The 18,706-nt window shown below is 43.3% G+C and overlaps 2 protein-coding genes across 3 annotated transcripts in view; one reads left to right on the plus strand and one right to left on the minus strand.

The window, feature by feature from the left end:
- The window catches only part of adcy2a (adenylate cyclase 2a), a 42,817-nt gene extending 28,689 nt beyond the window's left edge, over positions 1-14,128 (plus strand). The window contains exons 14-25 of one of the 2 annotated variants that reach the window (XM_062466484.1): positions 6,624-6,721; positions 6,887-6,971; positions 7,719-7,856; positions 8,882-9,001; positions 9,111-9,295; positions 9,785-9,869; positions 10,880-11,038; positions 11,187-11,333; positions 11,421-11,528; positions 11,752-11,863; positions 12,376-12,500; positions 13,664-14,128. In XM_062466484.1, the coding sequence (XP_062322468.1) occupies positions 6,624-6,721; positions 6,887-6,971; positions 7,719-7,856; positions 8,882-9,001; positions 9,111-9,295; positions 9,785-9,869; positions 10,880-11,038; positions 11,187-11,333; positions 11,421-11,528; positions 11,752-11,863; positions 12,376-12,500; positions 13,664-13,816 (1,515 nt within the window). In that variant the 3' untranslated portion in view covers positions 13,817-14,128. Of the gene's footprint in view, positions 1-6,623; positions 6,722-6,886; positions 6,972-7,718; positions 7,857-8,881; positions 9,002-9,110; positions 9,296-9,784; positions 9,870-10,879; positions 11,039-11,186; positions 11,334-11,420; positions 11,563-11,751; positions 11,866-12,375; positions 12,501-13,663 lie in introns of those variants that run through there. The other variant, XM_062466485.1, reaches the window with a different exon arrangement.
- A 604-nt stretch (positions 14,129-14,732) lies between these two features.
- The window catches only part of dnah5 (dynein, axonemal, heavy chain 5), a 91,665-nt gene continuing 87,691 nt past the window's right edge, over positions 14,733-18,706 (minus strand). The window contains exons 77-80 of the mRNA XM_062466486.1: positions 18,215-18,427; positions 16,731-16,883; positions 15,704-15,935; positions 14,733-15,019 (exon numbers count right to left, since the gene is read on the minus strand). Of these exons, the coding sequence (XP_062322470.1) occupies positions 14,868-15,019; positions 15,704-15,935; positions 16,731-16,883; positions 18,215-18,427 (750 nt within the window). The 3' untranslated portion in view covers positions 14,733-14,867. The remainder of the gene's footprint in view (positions 15,020-15,703; positions 15,936-16,730; positions 16,884-18,214; positions 18,428-18,706) is intronic.

Below are 18,706 nucleotides of genomic sequence, written 5' to 3' on the forward strand. Positions count from 1 at the left end.
ACTTTTATACTTTTTAAGACATTAAGGTTTTTGTGCAAATTATTCTCCCATTAAAAGTAATGGTAAATCCTTTCAAATCATTAAAAAGCTTCCTCCTCTTTCAAACGTAACTACTTCAGCATACTTTCAGCTAGAGACACCATTCAACCTTTAAAATGTTCACAAGACATTCAGCTATTCCCAAATGATTCCGTTTTTTCAAATATTCAGCCAATTTTGAATTATGACAGTTTGAAATACATTAAAATGTTTGCTCCTTCTTGATTTTTATGAATATTCAACTAAATTGTCAAACAACTTCCTCTAACGTTCATATAGTTTAACTTACAGAAACAAGTTATACCTTAAAATGTAGGAAAAATTGTCCTCTTTCAGCCAATGTAACTACTAAAGAGCTCACATTTACAGATTTTCAGCTATGAGCCTTGAAGCGAGAGCAGCCTTTCAAATTATCTCACTAACTTCAATGGAGAGGTGGGTAAAATTCGTCAGAGAAAGCGAAAGAAACAAGATTTTGAAACTGCCGGTAGAGTCGTATTTCTGACCGCACAGACATATAAAGGACATCTCTGGTTTCGGCAGAGTCTTGGGTCTCGGAAAATATCCTTATATTTTGGATTGGACGTATAGTTTTGCGTCTAGGTTAACTTGTTTGAGGTGTGGATTCTAGCTACATTAGTTATTCTCTCTGCCCAGCTCGTTACAGTGCGTTCACACTGCAGCGGAGCGGGCGGCGCGCGGCGTCGGCTTCCAATTCATTTTCAATGAAACCAGGCGTTGACGCTCGCGTAGGGCATTGTGGGAAGGCAAGCGGAGCGGAGCGTTGCAAGTTGGATTTTCTCAACTTTATGTAAATGAGGAGCGTGAAAACGCTAGCGTTGGCCAATCGGATTGGTTTCTTGTTTCTTGTAACGTAGCAACTGTTCGTCATGGTAAACATTTCTAGGTTTGACAATTTCAAGATGGAGGAGAAACTTTTCGTATGTGTCTGCACACCCAGTTCTGTTCAGAACAAAGTTACTAATGTGACGAGCCTGAATTTAAAGAATACATTAAACTAATAATGCATGGTGCATGGTTGCCGATGTCGTCATTGTTCCTGGTGTGTTTTTATAGCCTACTTTTAAATTTAGTCGTCACATTACGTGACTGTTCTGTGCCACTGCTAGCTCGCTAGCCCAGCCTACAAACGACTGGTTGAGTGACCGGTGGCGTAACATGTATTCTACTGTAATCTTGCACTAGTAAAATCTTGCACTTACATAAATGTTGTGTAAAAGTAGTATTTTGATCGATATTATGAGTACATGAACCCAAATCTGCACGCTTGGCCATGACTACAACAGTGACCTTAGAGAACTACAACTTTGTATTAACTTGTCTAACACGCCCTCGTGCGTGGTGTACTGTGGGAAGGCAAGCGATGCAGAGCGTTAAAAAACGCTGCAGTGTGAACGCAGCGTTAGCGATCACAGCTGCTCCATCGCCGTGGCAACCAAACAAACACGCAGAAGGAACATGTTTTTGAAACTGCAGGTAGAGTCGTATTTCTGACTGCACAGACATATAAAGAATATCTCTGGTTTCGGCAGAGTCTTGGGTCTTGGAAAATATCCTTATTTTTTGGATTGGACGTACAGTTTTGCGTCTAGGTTAACTTGTTTGAGGTGTGGATTTTAGCTACATTTCTGTTATTCTCTACCCTCAGCGCGTTAGCAATCATAGCTGCACCATCACCGTAACGACAGACACGCACCACTCAGTCTCTCACACAGGTGATTGGTACGTTTACTTGACCATGAGAAACCCAATTACTAGCAATTGTCGGTTTATGCCAATTATAGATTACTCCGTTTAGATGTGTAATTAGTTATGCGATTACTCAATAAACGCGTCTACATGATTCTTTTTTATTAATCGTTGTATGCTCCACGGACAAAACTTGCACCATCATCCTTCTGCAACAAAGTGTCGCCGTGTCTTCCTGTATCGGCTCTACTGCTGTATGTTTCATTCCATCAACACATTGAATCCTACTAAGAAAGCCGAGTAAACGCACTCAATGTTAGGCTACATCTGCTACTGCTATTACTATCCCAACTATAATTTCAGCTGTTAAAACGATAATATTCTTGTTACGACTAGCTAGCCTACTTCTTCTGTTTAACAGTTCAGCTTTCAGCTTCTCAGGATTGTAGGCTATTTTAGCTTTTAGCTATGTTAGATGAAGCAGTTCAGCTTCCACACTGCCTCTTTTGTGTCACTCACACATTTTTGAAATTCATTTCAGCTTGCGGGTATTTTCTCATTTCTCACTTTTATACTTTTTAAAATATAAAGGTTTTTGTGCAAATTATTCTCCCTTTAAAAGTAATGGTAAATCCTTTCAAATCATTGTTGGAATGCTGCTCCAGCCCCTTTCAAAAATACCTTTCGGTTGCTTTGAAGCTTCAGCTTATAACTTTCTACTGAGGCAGCCTCATAGCTGAATCAAAACGAATAAATTTGGCAGACCGGTCTAAAAATTGACCTAATCTCTATGACTTAAAACGTCCTTTTAAGTTTTCCCTTCTCGTGATATTTTCAGGCATTTAGCCTACCGCATTCATTCATAATAAAGAACCCCCTTTGAAGATTATTCTACGACGTTACCGGCAGTAGAAGATGGAATCGCGATTCAAACAGTACCATCTTCTAACTGAAAATATGCCCCCAAAAACGTAAATAAGCTTGACATTTATTTAGTGGAAAATCGCTCATTCATAAAAAGCTCACTGGTAGCGATCATTGTCAGTAACAACGCAAAATGCGATATAGCCCTGTGTGGAGAAGCTGCCCCGGTAAATTCTACTACAGTACACTAGACTACTGCTGTGTTCGTCTTGGTAGCGATTGCGTTGGTTGAATTCGATTGAACGTTCCGTTGTACGGTTTAGGCTGAAATTAATTATTTTCATGAACAGATTGACAAAGTTTAGGCTGTGGCAAAAAAGTTCAGGTTAGTAGTCAGATAGTTTCACCTATTGAAAGACTTTTGATTTAAGTAAGGGGAGTGCCGAACATGTTCTGTCGCCGTTTGACTTCCTAAACAGCTGTGTACTGTAGATGTTTATGTAGTGTCTCGCGTAAGCTACAGCGGTGCAGTGAGCAACACTGGTTTGAAACCACAGGTAATGATAATTTCACCAACAAATCGTTTACTTGTAATGTAATGTCATAATAAATCCTACAACGAAAATGTATTTGTGAGGAATGTTTATTTTAACGATTGAAAACAGATGCATCATAGACCACTGTAGTATGTGTTGCCCGGGCAACAGAGGCTAATGTCATGCTAATGCTTCAGTGAAATAGTAGACTACCGTTTCCGAAAGTAGATGTGGGCCTACTTCCTTAATAATATCAACTAATATTGTACATTACATTTCACAATTGTGTTTCACATCACAAAGTAAAATGAGTAAATAGTTATCACCCTGGCCTCTTTGCTTGTGGCGTTTCTGCAGCTGCCTTGCAGTAAAGCTATAGTTAGCCTAGCTATCCCCCAAGTTAACAGATGCGAAACGAATGTTCTGCTACAGGTAGTCACGCGTGTTTTCGTGACGTAGTGACGTTAGTAACGTCAGTGACTGTGGTTAGCAAATTAGCCACCGTTAGCTTCACTTTTCGCCACAAAAACTTAACTTCAGCCTAAACCATGCAACGGAACGTAAATAAAAAAACAAGCAACTCAATCGCTACCAAGACGAAACTGTTGACACCTAGGTTGTCTATGTAGGCCAAATATTGACAAAGATTTAGGGGGGCAAAAATAAATAATAACTAGAAAAGGCTGTTCCTGCGAAACAGCTGACCATGCTAAAAAAGCTGAAAAGTAAAAATTTAGTAGAAAGTTATGAGCTGAAGCTTCAAAGCAACCGAAAGGTATTTTTGAAAGGGGCTTGAGTATGGAAGCAAATTGTTACCAAAATTCAAATGAAAATGCATTTCCAGAAATGCATTTGCATTTTAAGAATGTGGTTGCATTATTTGACTCATAAATGAAATTAGTAATCAATCATCCTATTTGCATTTTAATTTTCTTCTTCAAGAGTGCTCAATCTTTCACTTAATTAAAATGAAAAAGAAATAGACATTTGAGATTTAATTTTCAAAAAAAATTCAAATAGATACCAAAATTCAATTTGAAATGTAAAATTTGAAAATTAAAATGCATTTCCAGAAATGCATTTTCATTTTAAGAATGTGGCTGCAAAATCCTGACCACAATTCAAATTCAAATGCATTTCCAGAAATGCATTTTCATTTTCAAGAATTCAATTCAAATCAATTTCCAGGCACATTTGCAATGTAATTGCAATGCAGATGTGCACACCGCTCCCTACCGAACAAGATGGGTAGCTCGGTCAGCAGGGAGCTGAAGAAGAGCGGCTACTGACGTCACTCTGCTGCGCCGCTCAGAATGCTTTTTTGTTCATTTTGCATTTCTGCAAATGCATTTGAATTTGAATTGTGGTCACGATTTTACAGCCACGTTCTTAAAATGAAAATGCATTTCTGCAAATGCATTTGAATTTGAATTGTGGTCACGATTTTGCAGCCACGTTCTTAAAATGAAAATGCATTTCTGGAAATGCATTTGAATTTGAATTGTGGTCACGATTTTGCAGCCACGTTCTTGAAAATGAAAATGCATTTCTGGAAATGCATTTGAATTTGAATTGTGGTCACGATTTTGCAGCCACGTTCTTAAAATGAAAATGCATTTCTGGAAATTCAATTTTCAAATTTTACATTTCAAATTGAATTTTGGTATCTATTTGCTGGGGCATGTTTTGAAAATTAAATCTCAAATGTCTATTTCTTTTTCATTTTAATTAAGTGAAAGATTGAGCACTCTTGAAGAAGAAAATTAAAATGCAAATAGGATGATTGATTACTAATTTCATTTATGAGTCAAATAACGCAGCCACATTCTTAAAATGCAAATGCATTTCTGGAAATGCATTTGCATTTTGGTAACGATTTGCTTCCATAGATACAGGAAGACACAGCGACACTTTGTTGCAGAAGGATGATGGTGCAAGTTTTGTCCGTGGAGCATACAACGATTAATAAAAAAGAATCATGTAGACGCGTTTATTGAGTAATCGCATAACTAATTACACATGTAAACGGAGTAATTGTATTATTGGCATAAACCGACAATTGCTAGTAATCGGGTTTCTCATGGTCAAGTAAACGTATTAATCACCTGTGTGAGAGACTGAGTGGTGCGCGTCTGTCGTTACAGTACGGTGATGGTGCAGCTATGATTGCTAACGCGCTAAGGGCAGAGAATTAGAGAAATGTACCAAGAATCCACACCTCAAACAAGATAACCTAGACGCAAAACTGTACGTAAAAAATCTAAGGATATTTTCCGAGACCCAAGACTCTGCCGAAACCAGAGATATTCTTTATATGTCTGTGCAGTCAGAAATACGACTCTACCTGCAGTTTCAAAAACGTGTTCCTTCTGCTTTCCTGGTGCGTGTTTGTTTGGTTGCCACGGCGATGGAGCAGCTGTGATCGCTAACGAGCTGGGCAGAGAGAATAACTAATGTAGCTAGAATCCACACCTCAAACAAGTTAACCTAGACGCAAAACTATACGTCCAATCCAAAATATAAGGATATTTTCCGAGACCCAAGACTCTGCCGAAACCAGAGATGTCCTTAATATGTCTGTGCGGTCAGAAATACGACTCTACCGGCAGTTTCAAAATCTTGTTTCTTTCGCTTTCTCTGACTGCTTTTACCCACCTCTCCATTGAAGTTAGTGAGAGAATTTGAAAGGCTGCTCTCGCTTCAAGGCTCATAGCTGAAAATCTGTAAATGTGAGCTCTTTAGTAGTTACATTGGCTGAAAGAGGACAATTTTTCCTACATTTTAAGGTATAACTTGTTTCTGTAAGTTAAACTATATGAACTTTAGAGGAATTTGTTTGACAATTTAGTTGAATATCAGAAAAAGAGCAGCCAGCAGACTGCTCATTCATAAAAATCAAGAAGGAGCAAACATTTTAATGTATTTCAAACTGTCATAATTCAAAATTGGCTGAATATTTGAAAAAGCGGAATCATTTGGGAATAGCTGAATGTCTTGTGAACAGTTTAAAGGTTGAATGGTGTCTCTAGCTGAAAGTATGCTGAAGTAGTTAAAGGCCAAAAAACGGCGGAAGAACTAAGAGGTTGTAAAACAATAGTGATAATGCTGAACATAATTCTCACAATAATAAATATATATGTGAGAGAACAAAGGTTGTGCTCTCGCCGAAGGCTTGAGCACACCCAATGAGAAGACATCTATTTCATTCTACACTTCACTCGTATTTTCAGTTGTAAATGAGCAGCAAAAAAGAAAATGTCATTCAAAAACGGACCCCTGTGCAACCGACGCAAGCAAGCACACCCTACAATTTCCCCAGAAATTGTACCCTCTCTAGTTTCAGATATTTTCTGTGTTCTGGATGGGTTCAGAACATTGTATTGCCTATTTGATACTTCCTTGTCTTTAAAATAAAATAAAACGACATTTAGTTGTAGATGCTCTCTTAGACTTTATTTCTTTCCTCTCCTGCAGTACAGAGCGACTACTTTACCTGCTTTTAAGTACTATGTCACCTGTGCTTTTTTCATCTTCGTCTGCATCTTTATCGTTCAAATTCTGGTCTTGCCAAAGTAAGTGTGATTTATCTATGCTATTCCACTAACATCCTTTTATGAACCCACAGTTTAAAGTTTATTCCTGACAAAACTCAGTAAAGTTTCTGCCATGGTGTGTCTTCACATCTATCTTTACCTTTCTTCGGTTGATGGTGTGAATTGACATATCCCTCTCTACAGAACCGCAGTCCTGGGGTTGTCCTTTGGGACGGCTTTTGTTTTTCTGTCCCTGATTCTGCTAGTATGTTTTACTGGCCATTTTATGGTGAGTAGGAAACTGCAGCCATCTCAAATATTTTTCCAAAGCGTACTTTGGTGTAAAACGACGTAGACCTGTTTTCCGATCACCGAAGAGCCTGAATGCAAACACAATCATGTCATCCTCATCCACGTACAGTTTAATGATAAAGATTGTGAAAACAGCTGGACCTAAAATTGACTACATTAGTGACAAACTAAACTAAAATATGTTTCTTGATCATTCTTATATTCCTGTATGTTAGCTTGGTACACTGGCTTGGAGATGGTTCAGTAATCGTCAGTAATTGCTGACTGTGACACCCTCCTCTCCCTCCTGTCTCACTACACACCAAGCTCATTATTTGTAGTAGTGCGGCAAAAATACAAATAGGCATCTGTTTCAGAACGACAGTAGAGAGAGGCACAGTTTCCTGTATGGAAATCCTGTCCATTTTCAGGAATCAAAATAACAGAATATTTCATCCAAGCTACAATGAGTATGCAGCTTTATTGCTAGGTCTGTCAACTGCATGTCTATCGAAACCCCATGCCAGCCCTTTACTGTTGTGATGATGGAACAACAACAAGAACAGCCTTTGTGGTAGCAAAACATAAGCCTGTGTTGAAAGCCTCAAGAATCCTTGATGTCACTGAGGAAGTGCTTTGACATCAAATGTTCTCATTTCTGTCTGTATCATGTGCAAGAATGACACTTTCTTTTTTTTTGGGGGGGGGGGGGGGTCTGAATATTCTGTTCTTGTTACTTCCTTAGCATTGCAGTAAAGGTGCCTCCATTTCCTGGCTTTGGCTTCTGAGGTCGTCTAGCATCATCGCTAACAAGCCATGGCTCCGTATCAGTCTGACTATGACCACCACGGCCCTGATCCTGGGGATGTGTGTCTTCAACATGGTGAGCTGCACGGCTGCAAAGGAAAATGTTCATTCAGTCGCTTTCTGTTTAGTCACACTGATCACACCAGATCTGAATAGAGACATTGGCTGGGTCCCAAACCCATTATGCCACACTGCTTAGTGTGCCAGAAAAACACTATGTCTAAACACATTGTTTGTGTAATAGAGCAGGCCAAAAATACCAGGACGTCCTAATATATCCAATAGCGTTTTGCAGAATGCGAGCCATCATGCTTCTCTGGCTGTTCAGACCCACAACCAGTGGAAGAGGAGTCAACTGAGAAGACAGTTGTACAATAGCACATCGGTCTGACCATGCCTGCCCCAGTTTAAGGCACACTTATATGACCAAGTAGGAGGTCATAACTGTGTACTGCATGCAATATGTACTTCGTAAAGCCGGCTGCCGCGCGTACTAAAAGGATGCGATTTGGGACGCAGCCTTTAGTCCATCTCTAAGCCTCAGTACCCTAAACCCTACGTTAAGCAGAAACAACTAGGAATATACTCGCAAACACCAATAGCAGAATCCTCCTGATGTTCACAAACCATTTCAGAATTGACATGATAGAGGAGCAATGGCTTATTTTAAGTTCTTTAGGGAAGTTTTCCCCAAATTGTCCCTGTAGAGAGAACTCTGTCACACGGACGTGACTGGTTCTTGAGCCGTTTCTGTCCCCTGTGGGCTTTACAGCCCGGTGCGGTCTAAAGGACTTTAGTTTGAAAGTGACAAGTTTGAGGTGTGGTCTGCAGCGCCACCTATGCTCTGATAAGGTCCGTGCTTTTTAACAAATGTAAGTCTTTGTAGTCTCTTGTGTCAGTGTGACAAAGAAGAGAAAGTAGAAGAAAAATAAGTTAAAATCAATCATTGCTCCAATTGCGTTGAGCTGTTGTGTACATGTGTGAGATAAATGTCTCTACCATGTCAATTACTTACTGATTATTGGCTGCATGGGTGGTTGATATGATGCTGGCTATATCATAAAGTTGTGATTCGATGTTGACCTTTGACCTTTACTGCAGTTCTTCCTGGACAATGACATGATGGCTCCAGCTGCCGTTTACAATTCAACCAATGAGACAATGTTTTACAAGAACGGCCAACCATTCATGTTTAATGACAAGAACTATTTCTACCTTCCAGTAAGTCAGTGCCAGTGTCCTCTGTCACAAGTACATGATCAGTCGTCTGTTTGGTGGAGCACAGAATGGAAGCAGTATGAATGAGATGGCCTTTTCTTTTCCCCACCAGTACTTCATCTATAGCTGCATCCTGGGCTTGATATCCTGTTCTGTTTTCCTGAGGATCAACTACGAGCTGAAAATGGTCATCATGCTAACAGCTGTCGTTGTGTACAACATCATCTTTCTTCAGACGCACAGCTTCCTGCTAGATGAGTACAGCAAGTTCCTCTACAAGGCAGACATTCTGGACAGGTGGGCACAAACGTAACAGATAAACAAATATAGAATCAGAACCAGGAAATGCATTTCCCACAAAGAATATCTTATTCCATATATCTGATTTGTTGAGGGAGGATGGGATTGAAACCTGAGCTGTTCTAATGACATGGTATGTCAAAGCACATGCAGATTCCCATCTCCCAGCAGGGACAGTCATGTATGAAGGGAGAGCCATGGCAGGAGGCGTTCATTTATCTCCCCATTTAAAATAAATAGATGATCAAGGTCAACAAGTGTTCTTATTTGTGGTTGTGGGGTTCTGTGTGTGTTCTGGTTCTGGTGATGCGTTTAGCTGGTGGTGGAGTTGTATGGTCTAGAGCTTACTGGTTCTGACGCTTGACGTTACATTAAACTCCCTGGTTCTGACGCGTGACTTTACATTAAACTCCCTGGTTCTGACGCGTGACGTTACATTAAACTCCCTGGCTCTAACACGTTTGTCTCCGGTTCTGATCCTTCGAGGCCGGGAGTTCTGAAGAACCTGAAGACTATGGGCTCCTTCTCCCTCCTCATCTTCTTCATCACCCTGCTGGTGCTCGCCAGACAGGTACGTCAGATGCTCTATTTAGCAACCCCCCCCCCCCCCCCCCCCCCCGCCATCACAGACTGGATGTCATCGCCTACAGATACTTTCAGTCTTTTGTGCTCTATTTTTACGTTCTAATTTTGGTTAAGGCTTTGTTGTTTTGACATCAAGGTTTCCTCCGTATTTCTAAGATTTGTAACTCAAAGTAAATTTAATAATAGCTACCTTTCCAAATATGATCATTTAATAGTTTCATCTAAAAGCTGAGAACATACTGTAGCTAAATGTCAGGAAGAGATCCATCAGGGATACTTATGGATAGAGTTGGATAGGACTCATAAAACAGTGAAATGTGTCTGCACAAGAAAATTCCATCTTCGAATCTCCTCTACTGTAGATCTGGGAAGATTATAGCTCAGCGGGGTATGAGTATCGTCAGTGGTTAGAGCGTTTCACTGTATATCATATCAACAGCTCCTAGGTTCAAATCCTGCCTTTATTTTGCTCTGAATAACAGGGTCTGCAAAATAAATATATTCTCATTATTATAAACTGTGTACTACTGTAAAGGGGTCAATTATCATCTGACACTGCACCAGACACACGGTTTAAGAGCTTGTTTATATTGTTAAACTTTAAAGTAGGAGGCTTGGCATGCATGGAATAGCAGGTGAATACATATCAGAAAAGGACTTTCTCCCTCCCCTCCCCTCCCCTCCCCTCCCCTCCCCTCCCCTCCCCTCCCCTCTCCTCTCCTCTCCTCTCCTCTCCTCTCCTCTCCTCTCCTCACCTCTCCTCTCCTCTCCTCTCTCCTGTACTCTCTTCTCTACTCTACTCTCCTCTCGCTCCAGCTAATCTTCTCTAACAAAGGAACAGAAGAAACGGTTGTGTCACAACAGTTGCTTGCTAGTCTGGTCAGGAACGTTGGAGAACGTTGTTGATAAGCGACCCCTTTGCTCTGCTGCTGTGGTGTGCACTAACCGAGCTGCTGTCATGAGTCTTCAGTCTCTTCTCTTGTCCTCTTGTAACAGAATGAATATTACTGTAGGTTGGACTTCCTGTGGAAGAACAAGTTCAAGAGGGAGTGTGAGGAGATCGAGACGATGGAGAACCTCAACAGGGTTCTGCTGGAGAACGTCCTACCCGCCCACGTCGCGGAACACTTCCTGGCGCGCAACTGGAAGAATGAGGTGAGGGAAGATGGTGCCGGAATGACTTTGCAACGACCACCTTTTGTAAACACTGCTTTAGCCAGCAACACCACTGAAAATGTAGCAGTTCGATATGGATATCTTCATATTATGTGTCTGTACAATTTTGATGCCTTTGTATTTTCAGGATTTGTATCATCAGTCATATGACCTGGTGTGCGTCCTGTTTGCCTCTATCCCGGACTTCAAGGAGTTTTACACTGAGTCAGATGTCAATAAGGAAGGCTTGGAATGCCTCAGATTACTCAATGAGATCATCGCAGATTTTGATGAGGTAACCTAATCCATGTGTATTCATGTTTTTTTTGTAATGATCAAAAGACATACTTGATTAGTAACCTTCCAGAGAACTTTGTTGCAGTTGCTGTCCAAGCCCAAGTTTAGCGGTGTGGAGAAGATCAAGACCATCGGAAGCACGTACATGGCAGCCACTGGACTCAACGCATCACCAGGACCTGAACACACACAGGTAACTTCCATCACCAGGACCTGAACACACACAGGTAACCTCAAAACTGGTTCATACATAGTTAGCAAAATAGTTGAAATCCTAGGATGTTAAAATCCTAGGTTCACTTGCTGATGAAAAGTGGAATACATGCATGCATGTATTGTTCATTATCCTTAATTTCCTGTGAAGTTTAGAAAACAAATCAGATCCTTACTTCAAGGTGTAGTTGTGTTTGTTCCAGGATGACAGACAGTATATGCACATTGGTACCATGGTGGAGTTCGCCTTTGCCTTGGTGGGCAAGCTTGACGTCATCAACAAGCATTCCTTCAACGACTTCAAACTCAGAGTTGGTGAGCATCTACACACATGGTTTAACGATGGGGATCGTAATAGCTCAGTGGTTAGAGTATTTTTTACTGCAGATCAAGGGGTCACAGGTTTGACACCCACTATACGTCGCTCTGGATATAAGCGGCTACTAAATAAACATGTTATTGTTATGATGACAGTATTAAAGGATTTTCACTAAACCCACTTCACCCAGTATGGGTGTGAATAACCTGAGGTTAAAGTAGGTTGGTAAAGACTCATATGATATTTAATGAAAAGATCATTTGTGTGGAGGAGGATGTGTGTGTGTTTTTGATGTGCGTCTGTGTTCACGCATATTTACCTCCACAGTACCCTGGAAACAAAAACTAGAGTGAACCATAGCAGTGAAACGTTACATAAGCATGACTGTCTGATAGATCAGGATAGGTGCAGCTCAGTGGTTAGAGCACCTGACTACAAGGTTGAAATAACCCCCCGTACGTCGCTTGATGAAAGTGCGGGCTAAATGAAGACATTCCGTCTCCCTCAGGTATCAACCACGGGCCGGTCATCGCAGGAGTGATCGGAGCCCAGAAACCCCAGTACGACATCTGGGGGAACACGGTGAATGTAGCCAGCAGGATGGACAGCACAGGGGTCCTGGGCAAAATACAGGTGACTGACTACCTGCCCGATACGTCGCTAATATGAAACCTGCATCTTTATTGATCTACTTTATACATTCGGTTTCTTTAACCCTTGTGTTATCTTCGGGTCATTCTGACCCATCAGTCATTGTGAACCACCGTCGTATTGCGACAACTTTACCGCATAAAAAAACAAAGTGAAGCATTTTCTTTTAACCATTGGGCTGTCTCAGACCCCCCACATTGCGAAGGTTAAAAGAAAATAATTTTTTATTTGTTTTTGTATTGGGTAAAATTGGGTAAACACAACGATGGTTCGTTATGAACCTTTGGGTCATGTGACCCGAAGGCAGCACAAGGGTTAAGCTCATTACAGATAGTTTGTAGGCTTTTCTCGACCAGTTTCTCACAGAACGTTTTGATGATGATGTATTTCCTAAGATACACACCCCAAGAATGTTTGGTGTCAGTGCACAGTTTGAATTAACTTCAGCGTAACTAATGATTAGTGAAGTTAACGCACTGAAGACAATCAGCATTTGAGTTTTGAGTTTTGCAAGCAGGGCGATAGTCACATAAATAAGGGTGTTTTGTCACCGAAGTGCGAACCTTGGGTCCCTTAAGTCTAGATACAGCCCAGCCAGCAAGTACACAGTCTGGGAGGGTATAGCTCAGTGGCTGCTAATCAAAAGATTGCAGGTTCAAATCCCCCTCTGTACGTCTGGTTGGATGAAAGCCTCTGCTGGGTGAACATGTTGATCACTACGAGACAAACAGCTTGGTCTGTCTCTCCACTAACGGAGAGACAGAGTTCAGCTGCGTTCAGGGTTTTCTAAGCGTTAGCAAACTGGAGACTGGAGAGAGAGTTCAGCTAACACATTGACATCAAAATAACCAGTTCAGACACAGCGGTACTAGCAAAGCCTCTCTGAGGCATGAAGGTCAGAGGATTGTGTTTATAAGAATAGAGAAAAACAAACATGACACAGCCAATAGCTGCTATTACAGGCTGGCACATACGTCCTTGAACTGTGGCTGTCGCCAGAACACAGTCGCTTACAGCAGGAACACACATATATGAATGGATAATAAGACATGATACATGAACAGACAATAAGGTCCGCGCTGCTCTACTGGTTGTGATGAACATAAGCACGTATGACTCATGTTCCACACGCGTGTGCCCTCCAGGTGACGGAGGAGACGGGGCGGATCCTGCGGGCGCTGGGCTACACCTGCACCTGCAGAGGAGTCATTAACGTGAAGGGGAAAGGCGATCTGAAGACCTACTACGTCCACACGGAGATGAGCCGCTCGCTCTCTCAGGGGAACCTCATGCCCTGAGACGCCGCCTCGTGTCCATGGCCTCACCCCTCGCCATGGCAACCGGCCCTGCGGAGCCAGCAGCGAAGAGACACTGTGTTTGTTTCTGTGGGTCTCTCTGCCCAGTCCCTTACTACGCACATTCTTGGGTGTAGTCACACACAGTCCAGTACTGTTTGGGGATAAACATTTTGTAGTGAACGTGTGTGTGGTCTTGACGCTGGACTTATTTGGGAATTATTTTTGTTTTTTGTAAGAGAAGACAACCAGAAATGTTTTATGATGCTTTAATGCCATTGTTTTTGTAAAATAAACATTTGTATGTATTTAATGTGCAAAGGTTTAGTTTTTTCTTCTTCTCAGAGCGCTGTGAAGGTTTTAAAGCTGGAGGACAGGTTTGTCTTTGTCTCATGGGTTAACTGGTGAACAGGACCCTGTTAGATCAGCACCAGGACATCTCAGGTGTATGCAATGTAGAGGGGTCTCCCATGTACCATTAAGGCTAGGCTAACGCAGGGGTTCAAATCCCACCTAAGCGATTTCTTGCACGTCTTCCCCATCTCTCCCTCTCCGCCTGCCTGTCTGTCTGTCTGTCTGCCTCCCTGTCTGTCTGCCTCCCTGTCTGTCTGCCTGCCTGCCTGTCTGCCTGCCTGTCGGTCTGTCTGCCTGTCTGCCTGTCTGTCTGCCTGTCTCCCTGCCTGCCTGCCTGCCTGTCTGTCTGTCTGTCTGTCTGTCTGCCTGTCTGTGTGTCTGCCTGTCGGTCTGTCTGTCTGTCTGCCTGCCTGCTTGTCTGCCTGTCTGTCTGTCTGCCTGTCTGCCTGATGTGTGAGATGTGAATGACTGCATAAACCATTAAAGATGATGCCTGATGCAGGGGCTTGGGTTCAAATCCCACTGAGGCAATTCCTGCATGCCCCCCCCCCCCTTCTTACCTGTCTCTCTCTAACTATCAATAAAAAACACAATCAAAAGTTCAAAAAGGCCCAAAACATAGAAAAACGTAAAAACGTTCAAATAGAAGTGTTTCCTGCGTGGAGGGCGACCCCTGTGACAGGCCGCGGAGCTCGGGATGCTACTTGACGTCACACAGCAGCGCCACGCCTCGGAGGATCCAGTACTCTGGAGGCGGAGACGTCCGCAGGTCGATGGCAGCGATGAAGTTCATGTCCATCCTCACAGGTTTCTTGTAGATGGGACAGGGGTACAGCCTGGGGTCTCTGAGTCCTGGGAGGAGACGGTGCATATTACATAAGCTCACAAACACACCTGCAATTGGATATATATTGCAATAATTCAATATTGATATTTTATTTGACAGGCGTGTACGCGTTTTTGTCCGGAGCGACGTCCAGGTAGTGCTTACAGCAATACAATATTAGAATTCATAAAAAATAATAGAAATAATAATAGCAAATCCAGCAGAGGACCAAGGATCAGAAGTGCATAGTTCTACTGTAGTTCTACTGTGTTTTGGTGGTCAGAGTCAAAGAACAGTTTGTATTTACAAGAAACATGAGTGGCTAATATGATCATTTCAATAGCTTCTAAGGTCAGTGTTAGTTATATGGGGAGATGCCAGTTTTCTGGGGCACCTTACAGCACAGCTGACTGGAGCTACTGAGCTGTGACAGCGCTCAGACAAGTCCATATCACAAGGGTTGGGTTTGTCTACGGCAGGATGAGTGTGGTGTGTGTTTAGTCAGCATGCTGCTGTCTGTGTGTTATACTAACACAGCAGTATATTAGTGACTATACCTCCTGCCTCTATAGCAGCCAAACAAACACAATCGACATAGCAGACGCTTCTATCCAAAGTAGAGGGGGATTTGAACCTGCAACCCACTTTACCTGAAGGCACACGCTCTAACCACTAAGCTTCCCCTGCGTTCCCTCGGCCGTCCTGCTCACCGTTGTTCTCGGCGTACATCCTGACCACGGGCATCATCTCAAACAAGACCTTGGGTTTGGAGTCCAGGAGCCGGCAGCTCCTGCGGTCCCAGCCCGCGCCCTCCAAGTACAGGCCGTACACATACACGCCCTCGGACGGGGGCTGGGGGATGTCATCCTTCATCCACCTGGTAACCTCGTTACACAGCACCATGCGGTCCAGGGCCCAGCCTTTGTTGGCTCGGGTTATCTCCTGCGGAGGGGTGGGGGTGGAGGGGGGGACAGTCGATTTAGAAGGGGTCAAACTTTTTCGAGGGGGTTAGATGATTTAGACGGGGGTTAGACGGTTTCAAAGAGGTCAGAGACTTTTAAAAGAGGTCAGACAGTTTAAAATAGGTCAGACAGTTTAGAAGAGGTCAGACATTTTAGAAGAGGTTAGACAGTTTAGAAGAGGTCAGACAGTTTAGAAGAGGTCAGACAGTTTAGAAGAGGTTAGACAGTTTAGAAGAGGTTAGGCAGTTTAGAAGAGGTCAGACAGTTTAAAAGAGGTTAGACAGTTTAGAAGAGGTCAGACATTTTAGAAGAGGTCAGACAGTTTAGAAGAGGTCAGACAGTTTAGAAGAGGTTAGACAGTTTAGAAGAGGTCGGACAGTTTAAAAGAGGTTAGACAGTTTAGAAGAGGTTAGACAGTTTAGAAGAGGTCAGACAGTTTAGAAGAGGTCAGACAGTTTAGAAGAGGTCAGACAGTTTAAAAGAGGTTAGACAGTTTAGAAGAGGTTAGACAGTTTAGAAGAGGTCAGACAGTTTAGAAGAGGTCAGACAGTTTAGCTTGGACGTGGATAACTCCTTCATCCAGACCCTGACTGATGACCTCACTAAAAACTCATTGAACTTTTACAGTACATGCCCGCCCCCCCCTGCCCCAACATCAAGCATGCAAGCATGAAAAGTGCCTTTTTGAACTAAACAGAGTCTAGTCTATTAAAGGACTGTGTTGTAGGAGGACCTGCCTCTCCTCCTCAGTGAAGGGGAAGCGCTGGCCTCCTACCTGTCTCATGGCTGTCAGGAAGCCCTGGGGGTTAAAGAAGCCGGTCATCCAGAAGCAGTTGGGACGCCCCTCAAAGACCCACGCCTGGAACTGTCGGTTCCTCTCCAGCAGCTCTGTGAACCAGAACCCCAGGGTACTGGAGGCCCACGACGCCTGGAACACAGGCCACAGGTGCACGCTCAGACCTGCTCACTCATGCACCGCAGAGCCAAGGCCCGGAACTCAATAGTGAGTTCTAGAACAGCCAGGGCAACCTCAACATTCTGGTTTCTTTCTAATAATCCCCATCGACTTTTGGATCGTTTTTACCCCCGCTGATTGAATATTTTTTTTTTGCCTCGACAGTTTAACGGGATGTCAAACTTCTTGCCATCTGTCTGATAAACATATTATTTTCCAGACTGCCTGAGGGCTGGTGAGAACTGAGATGTTATTTCAATGATGTTCACGTTATGTGTCAGATGCTGGATAGACAACACAAATTTGCTGCGCTGTCCGACCATGCAACCGTGAACTTCTATGACGACAGGATACACACACACACTCTCTCTCTCTAAACGCACACATACACACTCTCTCTCTGAACGCACACACACACACTCTCTCTCTGAACGCACACACACTCTCTCTCTGAACGCACACACACACTCTCTCTCTCTGAACGCACACTCTCTCTCTCTGAACGCACACACACACTCTCTCTCTCTGAACACACACACTCTCTCTCTCTGAACACACACACTCTCTCTCTCTGAACACACACTCTCTCTCTGAACACACACACACTCTCTCTCTCTGAACACACACACACTCTCTCTCTCTGAACACACACACACACGCTCTCTCTCTGAACACACACACACACTCTCTCTCTGAACACACACACACTCTCTCTCTCTGAACACACACACACTCTCTCTCTGAACACACACACACTCTCTCTCTGAACACACACACACACGCTCTCTCTCTGAACACACACACACACTCTCTCTCTGAACACACACACACTCTCTCTCTCTGAACACACACACACTCTCTGAACACACACACACTCTCTCTCTCTGAACACACACACTCTCTCTCTCTCTGAACACACACACTCTCTCTCTCTCTGAACACACACACACTCTCTCTCTCTCTGAACACACACTCTCTCTCTCTCTGAACACACACACACTCTCTCTCTGAACACACACACACTCTCTCTCTCTGAACACACACACACTCTCTCTCTCTGAACACACACACTCTCTCTCTCTCTGAACACACACACACTCTCTCTCTGAACACACACACTCTCTCTCTCTCTGAACACACACACTCTCTCTCTCTCTGAACACACACACACTCTCTCTCTCTCTGAACACACACACACTCTCTCTCTGAACACACACACTCTCTCTCTCTCTGAACACACACACTCTCTCTCTCTCTGAACACACACACACGTGTGAGACCGTGTTGTGTGAGGACAGCCTGACCTTCTTCCAGCGAGCAGGGATGCGTGCATCGTACATGCAGTCCAGAGCATCTCGGAGGTTCTCGCTCATGATGATGGTCCCGTCGATGGCCAGCTTGAGGTCTGTCAGAGTGCTGCGGACCAGGACAATGACACGCTGCATGCGGTCGATCTCCTGCCGCAGGAAGATGTTCATTGGCTGGAAGGGGCCCATCTTCACCAGCCTGTCTCTCACCTGACAACACAACGCTTCATCTGGATGAACCACACACACACATCCACACAGTACACACCCACTGCAGGATGTGACACACCCACTGCAGGATGTGACACATCCACTGTAGGATGTGACACACCCACTGCAGGATGTGACACACACCCACTGCAGGATGTGACACACACCCACTGCAGGATGTGACACACACCCACTGTAGGATGTGACACACCCACTGTAGGATGTGACACACTCACTGCAGGATGTGACACACCCACTCCAGGATGTGACACACCCACT

The sequence above is a fragment of the Osmerus eperlanus genome, chromosome 7, assembly GCF_963692335.1.
Source record: "Osmerus eperlanus chromosome 7, fOsmEpe2.1, whole genome shotgun sequence".
Taxonomy (NCBI): Eukaryota; Metazoa; Chordata; class Actinopteri; order Osmeriformes; family Osmeridae; genus Osmerus; species Osmerus eperlanus.